Below are 11,551 nucleotides of genomic sequence, written 5' to 3' on the forward strand. Positions count from 1 at the left end.
AGATGAAGGCATGCACATTTTTTTCAATGTATAAAAGTCATACATACATTATTTGTCCGGTCCTGTATTGTACAATGTGTTGTGCATCCAAATAAAAAAGTTAAACTACTATTATACACTCATTCAAAAAAAAATATATTTTTTGTCCAACATCTGTACATGACAACTACTTTAAAAACAGGAAATGAAAACCTTTTTTAAAAAAAATACACTGCATGTGTGTCTTAATTGTAAATGAGCCTTTGAGACTACAGGTCCAGTTAAATTATATTTATGAAATCTCCCTCTTAAATAATATTAACGTAATGTTATTAGGTATTCCTTCAAATATGTGACAGATGTTTAAAAAAAAAAAACTTATACAACCCTGTGGAAAACTTATAAGAAGACAGAAGAAAAACGACATCTTGAGGCCAAAATAAATTATAAAGCAGTCGAATTTAAATAATTTTTGCAATAAGACATTGGAAATGCCTCTGGATTTCTTGACCTATTGTTTCTGTTCAATTTGTTCCTCATGAATATAGTGTGGTATGTTAACATTGTGCAGGTACTTTGAAGCTTAAGAAACCCAGTACAACAAAACATAGCATGATGACCACCATTTTCCTTCTCCAGTATGGTCATACTAGAAAGGAGATAGAGAACTAATATATATATATATATATATATATATATATATATATATATATATATATATATATATATTAGACGATTTGGATGGTTCTTGGGGATTCTTGGGGTTTGAGACCCTGAAGACCAATAGAAGAATAGATTATTGCTCGTTCTTGACAAATAAATAAAAAATGGGTTTTAATAGATGTGTGCTTTACTGCTTTAATAGTTGTTTCATGTAACAGATAACGCCTCAACTATTTTCATTACTATCAAATGAAACCATAAGCTATTTAGATCTGTGCGCCATATGCCAAATTAATCTGAAGTCTGTCATTTTAACACTTTGCCTTCCCCACAGTTTCACTTAACCTAATAATATAGCAAGGCCTCTAATCAAATCAGGGCAGTTCCCAAGACTAATGATTAATGTAACAGCTGATTTCTACTTCTAGCGGTTTTGGCAAGTTTCACTTTGTAACTACAGTTACACTGAATTACTCCTATAAGTGGTGTGTACCATGGGACAGAGACTAGGGCTTAGGAGCAGATCTGCTAATGAAGTCAGAATGTTTTTTTTATTTTTATTTTTTATCTCTGGCTCACATTCTTTTTGGTTCACTTTCTAGTGCAGTGTTACTCAGCATGTGGGCCAGGAAAGGTTTACTGTTTTAATATTACTGTATCATCCCAGAAGAAAGGCAATGCTACTTTAGTAAACAGGATAGAAAATAAACCCTACTAGAGCCCTTATTCTTTCGTCTCATATTTAAATACTCCATTCCTACTGGTCCCCTTCTTGTTATAAACTCAACCTTTTGTGCTCTACATCACTTCACTCCTACCTTGCTTTTTTCTTTTTCCTTTTATTATTATGTTCCACCTTCTCCTGTTGCCTTTTCCCACCTTGACATGCATGATCCACACATGCACAAACACATTCCCTGTACAACAGAAATCCAGTGACTACACTTATTACCCCAATGAAAGCGTGAGCCGAAACGTTTGCCTGCCTGCTTGACTTCACCTTCACTCTGTCAGAGAAACAATTCTCTCAAAACCAGCCCCCTCGATATATACCAGTCAGAAGAATGCTCACTGTTCTTCAGATAACGGGACGCAGCCACAGCTGGTATCCACGCAACAGGCTTCACTCATATCTTTAGATTTCCCTGTAGGATAGGAAGGCAGGCCCACAGGACTCTGAAGTTTGATATTTTCTTTCTTTAAAAACATCATAACAGAGAGCCAGAGGTAAATCTTGTAACAATGCAGCCACTATTGGGGCTGTTTAATAAGGCAGCCTATCAATTACATTGACTCCAGTATCAGACCATACTAAGAGAACACTTTTCCAGCCATGTTCTGCTGCTTGTGCATTCAGATTAAATGTCTGTTATTTTGCCTTTACATACACTAACAACTATTTTTTTGTGCTTTTGTTTTTGGCTTTCAATATTTTTTTTTTCAGTTCACTATGTTTTTCTCATCCAGAGGCTATTCCTCTCTGGTACAACACGATATTGAGGAATGTTTATAAACAACCCACGATAAACAAAATTTTTAATTAACTTCTAACCCTCTCTGATACAGCATGTTACTTTCAGTGGTTTAATTACTCGACAAAACCAGCCATGACTTCCCCTTAAACAGCTTACACTATTCACATTCAAAAAAAGGCTCAGATTTAGAAGACAAGCTTAAACAAATAAAAGCTACACCTAATCCAAAGATGTGTTAATGATGTCTTCTAAAATGCATATTTCTTGTATATGGTGTAAATAGTTAGCTGTACCATCTGTATATGTCTTTGTTCAGCCTGCAAGGAAAGTGTGACAGATGTTGTGTAGTGCTTCCTTTGGGGGCATGTCAAGTACACTTATTAGAACTCATCCTTATCTCTGTGAAGAATGGAAATAAACAAGACAAGGAATGTTTTTGTGTATCTTTTAACATCTGTTACTTTGTTTTAAAAAAGCAAATATACACTTTTTCTTCAGTAGTGTGTTTTCTATATTTAAAGGACTGTGTTAAATCAAAATTCATGAAATTCCTAGATAGGAATTTCTACAATGTACAATATTTCCATCCTTAACCCTAACACTCATCACAAAGTCATTATGTTGGGTTCTGTGGTGAATGTTACTGTTGGATGCAAATTGTTGTCTGATTCTGTGTTTAGATTTATTATGAACACTGTAGAAGTGTCTATCTGAGTCAAGATCCAACTACTCTGGATAAGTCTGAAATACGACACTTTCTAAGTGCAGCCTACAATGGACCTAGCTATTATATAGTACTAACCACCTTCAGTTAAAGCTGCACAATATGTCAGTCTCGGTAGGTAATGTTAGTTAACTCCACCATGTCAAACTAGCTGTTTGATGTTGGGCCCTGGAAGCTCAAGAACCTCTTAATCACTCCAAATCCAAATTCTCACAGTTGTTTAATCCAAATTAGGTTTCATTCATTCCATTAAGGTTTAGCTATAGACTGCTATTCGTAATATGTGCCGACAGATCCAGGTACTAATTGTTGATAGGCAACACTGTCATGTTACCTTGCAATATAAACACTGTCACAACAGCTCAAAGAGCTGTGAAAAGGATGTTCCTTTTGAGTAGTGTGTAGGGAATAAGATTGACAGAGGATTCTATAAGATAGGAGTTTCATTCGACATCTTTACTTCTCTGTTTACACACATTTGTTGTTGACAAAGCATTTCCTTATTACACCTTTCCTTTGTCACTTAAGCCAAGTCCCTGGTTTGGTTAATTGGTAATCCCCTTCCCCCTCTCTCTATCTGCTAAGCTAAGGCTTGTTCTTTGCCGGTGCAAACAGTGTGCTCTTCTGTTTTAAAGAATGACAAGAGGGCATATCAAATGAGTAGTAATTTAGGTCCAGCTAACCATAGTCTTTTTATTCATGTTGGTAATTCTTGAAGAAAGTAATATAAAGCTTTGCATGGGGTACAGCCTATACCTTTGCTCCTTTAGATAACAGTGAATCATGTGATACAACATCTTTATAATTTCCCATTTAAACTCAATAAATATCTATGGATAAAGTTAGACGAAATCTAGTGAACAGAAGCTGGAGACTTCCCCCAAAGCATGCCCAAACTGAAAGCCTGTATGGCATCCATTTACCCAGTGGCTACCTGATGTATTATTGAGATGAAAGATATATCTCACAGTCATGTTTGCTCGATTCTTTTTCACTATCATGATCCATCATAGAAGCTGCATGTGAATACTGGTATATATTATCATCATTCACTTTGATTAATTAAACAAGGTCAGGTATTCATTACACCTTTCTTGTCTGTTTCTAGAGACAATCGTGATTAGAATATCAGTGTGATTAAACAATCAATCATTCTAAATGTCATCAAATAGAATCATTGCCTCAGCCTTTACTTTAATATCCCCAGTACCTGGAAAACTGAGTGGGATGGGACTGTGCTGTCCTCTGATTGGCTGTGCTATCATATTGCTAAGTGTTCTGTCAGGGTAAAGGGCAACCCTGTTCACATGCCTGTCTAGCTGAACTGACTGTTGAGATCCGTTAAATTATTCCCATAATCCTTACCAAAATTATTTGGTATTATTGTATACATCTTGTATTCCACCCAGATATTTATAAAATACACTTTCTGTCAAGTACAGTGCTTTTAAGTGCAGCAATAGGACAAGGCAAGATAAAGCTAACATAAATCAACAGAATAGCTACAGTGCATGACAGTAGAAAACATAATTTACTGTAAGCTCTGTGTATGCCAATTAATGTCCCACAGAACCATGCTAACAGGAAGTAACAGTGTGCTTACATGCTTAGATGATAAACAGCTCCACTGTAATTATGTAAGGCTTTTGCTCTGAACATGCAGGCAGCCACTGCAAATGGTTTACTTCAAGTGAACTCACACTAAAACAAGTGATGATATTAAACAGCAAGTCACGTTCTCACATCGAAAACACCGAAAGCAGATTCCAGTTCAATGTAATTGCTGTTTTACTATCTTGCATTTGGTTAATTTAAAAATAAATTCAAAACATTACAGATGCAAGATGTGAACTTATCAAAGTGTGAATAAACTGTATATTTCTTAAAGAAGATAATGGTATTACTGTGCAAAACAACCCTGTAGTTGCTGTTATATAAAACGAATGAAGTTCTTAATAAATAAAAAAATACAGTACTTTGTCATCTGATTTTTTTGTTTTATTTTTATTGTGATGTATTACATGATACACTGCCATCAATTTGCCCTGTGCAGAAAACATGTTATAAGATGATCTAAGGGGTTTGAAAGATCAAATCAACTGCCAATCTATTCCCATATTCACACAGATAACACCGTGTAACAATTTTTCTATTATGACTAGTAATATTAGCACTGTTTCTTGTGTTGGAGATCCTATACTACTTAGCTTGTTTTTTCTACTTTAATTCAGGCCACACAGAGCTATAGATGAAAACATGCTGCTCCCTGGTCCTAATAATTTTATGTGTGGTGGTTCCAACTCACTTCAATGGTTTCATTGAAATCAGACCATGGAACAATACAGATAAAAGAAAAAACAGCATCAAATGTAATTAATGAATCCCTTTTTATGATGTTTGCTGAACTGATTGCTCCAATTACTGGACGGGCTGAGATGGGCCGAATGGCCTCTTCTCCTTCGTAAATGTTCTTATGTTCTTAATATTGAGTTATTATCATGTTCTTTCTTTATATGGCTCTGTGCTTTCTTGGAGCTTCAATGAGAATCTTAATTGCTGGCACCGAACAGGCTTCCTCGTTCGTTTGTATAACACCGTGTAACAACTTTTTTTTTTTTTTTGGTTCCTGGGTAGTAAGTTTTATTTCCTAATTGCTTATGCCTCAAAAGTATAGAAAATGGCTATTATTCCCCACAAACTTTGCTTTTGTGACCAGGACAGTGATATTTTGAAATGTACCTATTTTCCAGAACATTCCAGATAGATTCAGTGCTGAGTAAACTTGGAGTAACTTCTAGAACTTTCCAGTAATATAAATAGTAGTATTAATACAGGGGCCTTAAGCCCACTAGTTCAGTTTAGTTCCAGCTGCCTAAGTGGATACATATCTGCATTTTTCTGAGATGGCATCAAGGTCATAGGAGACTTCAAAATGGTGGCATTCCTGATGGGTCTCCAAGGCGGTTTTACCAAGTTTCCCTGCTATCTTTGCCTTTGGGACAGCAGGGACACCAAGGCACACTACCACAGGCGGGACTGGCCACAGCGGACCGAGTTCTCTGTGGGGAGGAACAACGCCAAGTGGGAGCCACTGGTGGACCCCCGGAAGGTGCTGATGCCAACCCTGCACATCAAATTGGGCCTTATGAAACAATTTGTCAGAGCTCTAGATAAGGAGTCGGCAGCATTCAAGTACCTTCAAGACTTCTTCCCTAAGCTGTCTGAGGCAAAGGTCAAAGCCGGTGTCTTCATCGGACCACAGATAAAGAAGATCCTGGAGTGCAATGAATTCCCCAAGAAGCTCACTAGCAAGGAGAAAGCGGCTTGGAACAGCTTTGTCGCAGTGGTTCGGGGATTCCTGGGCAATCACAAGGCCGAAAACTATGTGGAGCTGGTTGAGACTCTGGTGAAGAACTACGGCACAATGGGCTGTAGGATGTCCCTCAAAGTCCATATCCTTGACGCTCATCTTGATAAATTCAAGGAGAACATGGGAGCGTACTCGGAGGAGCAAGGCGAGCGCTTCCACCAGGATATACTGGACTTTGAACGCCGCTACCAAGGACAGTATAACGAGAACATGAAGGGAGACTACATTTGGGGGCTGATTCGTGAAAGTGATTTACAGTATAATCGTAAATCTCGAAAAACTACTCACTTCTAAATCTTTTGTAGCCATTTTTGTATTACTTTAGTATAAATACATGTTAATTTGGATTCATATGTTGTTTTTTTCTGACTTTATGTGAACGAAAAGACACAAATTCGCCCGTTTTCTCATTGGAAAAAGGTAAATTTCAAAATATCACTGTCCTGGTCACAAAAGCAAAGTTTGTGGGGAATAATAGCCATTTTCTATACTTTTGAGGCATAAGCAATTAGGAAATAACACTTACTACCCAGGAACAAAAATTGTGTTACATAGTGTAATGCACTCGTAAAACATTAGCTATATCAATTTGGTTTAAAAAACAGATACAGTAGTGCTTTTATAGGGCTTGTACTGCATGAAAAACACACACACACACATTTAGAAACACTGCAATAAGAAAGACTGTAGATATCCGTGTCTACATATTTTTACATTCAAAATATAACTTGTAGTTTTCCAAGGCATGTTTTTAATAACATATTTTATATAAAATATAACACTATAGTCTTTTGAATTCAATTTTCTTTTCACTCCAGCAATATGATGGTACATCTATAATTGAATGACCTAACGGTATTTAAAACAACCGGTGTGTGTAAATTTAAAACATGCATGAAAGCAGAATTTGGGAACTAGTTCAAGAGGTTTGATCTCTTACCTGGATCATGGAAAGGTACCAAAGCAAAGTTATACAAAGTTTTCTGTGGTCTGTTCAGGGAAGTTTCCAAAATCTTGGAGGCTCCTTCAATAACCTGCACCAAGTCGTCATACATAGAACCCGTCACATCGAAAACGAACGCCAAGGTTGAAGCACCCTCTGGAATGTCTTGATCTGTCCCGTTGATGCTGGCATCCTGTGCACAGGACAGAGACAGAACGAACGCTAGCACTGTGCACAACCGTGCTACACTCCTACCCATTATAAAACTGCAGGTCTGCAGGAAAAAAAATGTGTAAATGGTCCTCTAAAGACTTAAAGGGATATCAGGAACGTCATTGTCAAATGAAAGCCAATATAGTAATAATCATGATTAAAAATAACCAAATTCCAAAACCTTGTTCTTGTTTGCAAGAAAAGAAAAAATATATGTTTTCGGCGTTCTTGGGTATATGTTGCTTAAACCTTGCTCTGTAAACTTCTTCGGTGAATGTCCTCGGTTTGGGGACTTCTGATGCCCCAAACACACTCCCAGTTCTCAGAAACTCCTACAGAATGTCAACCACTGCAACACTCAGTTCAGCCGCTGAAGGCGGCAAGCGGTTACCTTATACAGAGCAGCTGCGCTCTGATTGGACACACTCGTTTTGGGGTTTCAAGGGGCCCTTGTCTGGACGATTGTTAGGTTTCTTTTCAGTATACAGAGCTCTGAATTCTAGAAGAATTATGGCTCCTTATCCATACATTCACATAAGCACAGGTATGTAAACTATGCACCTCAACCTCAGCCCTTCAAAACTAACAGAAGCAAACATATATAATGTATTATTTAATGGTATAAATACCATGCATAAAACACGTACACAAAACACATACATACATAAATGCATAAATGTATATGCTAACTGTGTTTTTATTGTATATTGTTTTAATTTGTTATGGTAATGTACCAACCTGCTACAAATGAATGATACCTACAAATAAATACAAAGTATGTATCCGGTCTTTTTTTTTTTTTTTTTTTTTTTTTTGTCAAGTTTAAAATTTTGGTGGGTTGAATCCTGCAACTGTTCTTCAGTTTAACTTCTGTTCGTTGCACGAATACATGTTTGAATGTTTGAATCCCCTTGGGTCTATCCCAGACCGGAAAACTTCAAACTAAACAAAGGGATAATCTAATCTGAAAAATACCCAATGTTGATATCTATGTTTATATCTATGTTGGTTTAAGACGTTTTTGCATCCTACATTCTTTAAGCATTACTTACTCCTTAGCATGGTCTCCAGGAAAAAGTGGCGGATAAACTGGTCCCCTTACAAATATTTCTGCATTGCACACAGTGGCTCTGTAACACTAACAGCGCGGATGCTGGGCACTAACACGCATCCCTTTCTAGCACACGTGAGCGTCTTAATAATTATGCAGAAGATCTGGGATTGTCTACATTCGTAACATTTATCACACTAAACAGCACGTTGTTTTTACATTATGTCGTTTTTTTCAGTATTTAATACCACCCTGTGCCAACTGTTCGACATACAGTAAGGGCCTTAAAGGTAAAGTCTTACCGGTAGTTTCTATCTGTGAGTAATACATTTCATTCAGTCTTCCCGCATCATTTGTGCTATTTTCTGTTTTGATGTGAATATATTTATTAAACCGTCTTTATTAATTAACTCTTGTTAATACAGTTTTATAGAGTTGGGCTCTGTTGATTCAGAATAGATCCTCCTAAGTTATTGACACGGTTTTCTTTATCATTTATTAACACTCCCAAGATGTAATGTCTTACAAAACTGTACTGTATATAAACTGAACACACGCCATAGTGTTGCATCATGGGACTGAGAAACCGTGTGACAAAGCGATTTTAAATACTTTAATAGTGATTTAAGAGATGTTTTTTTGTTGGTGTAAGAAAAAAAAAAAAGTTCTATAGTAATATTATAAAGACCATTTATCTGTGTTGCTGTAAGCCTGTGTTATTTTTTTAGACCAGATGCTACAGACATAGAATTTGCAATGTGCATGCAAAAGATGTCAGGCACAACAAATTATCAGATTTCCAGGAAAAAAAAACATAGGATTTGTGTACCTACAGTAACTGTGTGATTCTAGAAAACAGAATCAAACTGGACTATCTGCAGGTGTAAAAGGTTTGGTGAACTAATCATTTCAGTGCAGAAAAAAAGCCAGCTGATGTAGGGTCCCTAGTGTCTTATCTAGTAACAGCACTCCCACTTTGAGTGCAGAGGGAGTCCTGTGAGCAGGATTCGAACTACAAAGAAAGTCACCCATTGACTGTCCTCCAGATTGTGAAGTGTGTTGCAGTGGTTGACGTTTAAAAAGTAGGGCATTTGTAATTGGGTTTGAAAAAAGGGAGTCAAAATTGATCAAGAATTAATTTTCTTAAAAAAGGAGAATTCAACTATTTGGCATCAATTGGTTTTTTTTTCCCCATTCCCTAAAAGTTATAGATGGGAAACTCTCATACTGTATTTTAATGACTAATACTGCAACATCTCCAGATACAGTCACTGCTGCCATCTACTGGCTGTCTGCACAGCGTCTCGCTTCTCATACTCAAACGTTTCCACTGATCTTGGCTAAAATGTAGTACTCTGTGATTTTTCTTATGAAAAGCCCCCATAATTACAGCGCATTCCATTAAAAAAGAAACTATTCCTACAATTCTTAACATGCCTTGCCAGGTCAGACCATAAAGAGACAGAACAAAAAGTTTTTTTTTTATTCATTTGAAAGGTATTTAACATTTTAGCAACTGTTTTTTCAGTCCCCGGTTATGTGTCATAAGGAAGTCTGAAATTGGTGTTAACATGGGTCTGTAAAAACTAGATGAAAGTGTCCTAAAATAGGCCAGAATTTGGTGAGGGTGGTTGAATTACTGTGCATCTAGTGCTTGTTGTGTCATTGTAATTCCAGCAGAGGTCAGCACCTTTTAATAAAGAAGACTGGATTTGGAAATATGTGGATAAAACTACATTGAATGATTTTGGGCAAAACATTGTTCAGGGTGATGAAAGCCAAAATGTGACCTTACAAGGCACATGATAGTGGGTGTCTAGTAACGCATTGGCTGAACTGACCAACGTGTCCATCAATACATGGCCCACTATAAAGGCCATTCTCTAATTGTTTGTCAGTCAGTGTACATTGTATTAAAAAAGGATATACTTTGTAATACACATCCAGTGTTGTGTATACAGTATTGGAAATAATTCTGTCTGCCAATAAAACTACACAGGAAGCTTAAAAGGAAATAACCTTGGGGGCTGCAAGACATTTCTTAATGAAGTTTGAACAGAACTCTAGCTAGTTCTATCTTGTTCAATGCAATAAAAGGAGACTATTAAGTATAAATATCACGTTACCCACAATGGGGTTCTGTAAATAAAGCAAAGTGCATTTTATTTATTTATTTTTGCATTAGACTTGTTAAAGTGATTGAATCTAATAAAACTAGTAATATAGCAAAGAGAGATAAAACCGTAATGGTAAAAGTATAGCGAAAGCACCACAGATAAGTACAGTACGGTGAAATGGTTAATTGATCTAAACAGGGGCAGGTGTACATACTTCAAATCTGTGTTATGAAAATGTAATCTCTGGTGCATTTTTGAAGATATGTAAACCGCTAGGGAGGGTCCAGTTTAGTGATTTAAAAGAAGGAAGTGTTTAGATGCGCCACAGATGAGACCCAGTAAATACAGTGCAATACATGCATAGTATAAGCATAGGAAAAGCATGGTAACAATGTACAAGCATAGATGAGGTATATTCATACACCAGTTTTCACACAAATATACACAGTGCAAAGCAGTTCTTAGTGAATGAGCCAACAATAAGTGACGTATGCCTCTAATTCATAAAATAGACACACTTTCTGTGTAAAACCACAAGGTGGAGCTGTGTCTTAACACATTTAGATACTGGTACAATTTGGCTACCTCAGATTAATATTGTGTGTCGGTTATCTGGAATCACGTGGGTCTGCACAGTAGGCTAAATTATAGAACAATTTAGTAAAGAGACACAAATAAATTGCTAAATTTCATAATGAAAATAAAAAACGTCAACCCTGGTTCAAAAATATTCCACAGAAAGTCGAGTTAAATGTTTACTATTGTACCTAAAAATTCAGTTTTGCTACTGATGGACTGAAATAGTGTGGACCAAGGAAGCAGCCTTAAAGGGCACAAGCTTATACATCATGAGAGCAAGATTCAGTTACAAGCCAGAACAAATTGGTTTCTCATTGTATGGTTAAAAATAGCAGGTTAATACTGCCTGCCAATTCTGACTGGCCAGCTAAGGCTACTTGAGGCCTTTGGCTTCCCGGTGACCTGGGGTTACCCATCTAATCATTGAATGCTGCCAC

The 11,551-nt window shown here is 36.7% G+C and overlaps 1 protein-coding gene across 2 annotated transcripts in view; it reads right to left on the reverse strand.

The window, feature by feature from the left end:
• Window positions 1-7,676, reverse strand: part of LOC117409579 (hemicentin-1) — a 92,303-nt gene extending 84,627 nt beyond the window's left edge. The window contains exon 1 of one of the 2 annotated variants that reach the window (XM_034015844.3): window positions 7,152-7,676. In XM_034015844.3, coding sequence (XP_033871735.3) covers window positions 7,152-7,413 — 262 coding nt within the window. In that variant the 5' untranslated portion in view covers window positions 7,414-7,676. The remainder of the gene's footprint in view (window positions 1-7,151) is intronic. The other variant, XM_059031736.1, reaches the window with a different exon arrangement.
• Window positions 7,677-11,551: the final 3,875 nt, after the last annotated feature.

Source organism: Acipenser ruthenus, chromosome 10 (genome assembly GCF_902713425.1).
Source record: "Acipenser ruthenus chromosome 10, fAciRut3.2 maternal haplotype, whole genome shotgun sequence".
Classification (NCBI taxonomy): domain Eukaryota; kingdom Metazoa; phylum Chordata; class Actinopteri; order Acipenseriformes; family Acipenseridae; genus Acipenser; species Acipenser ruthenus.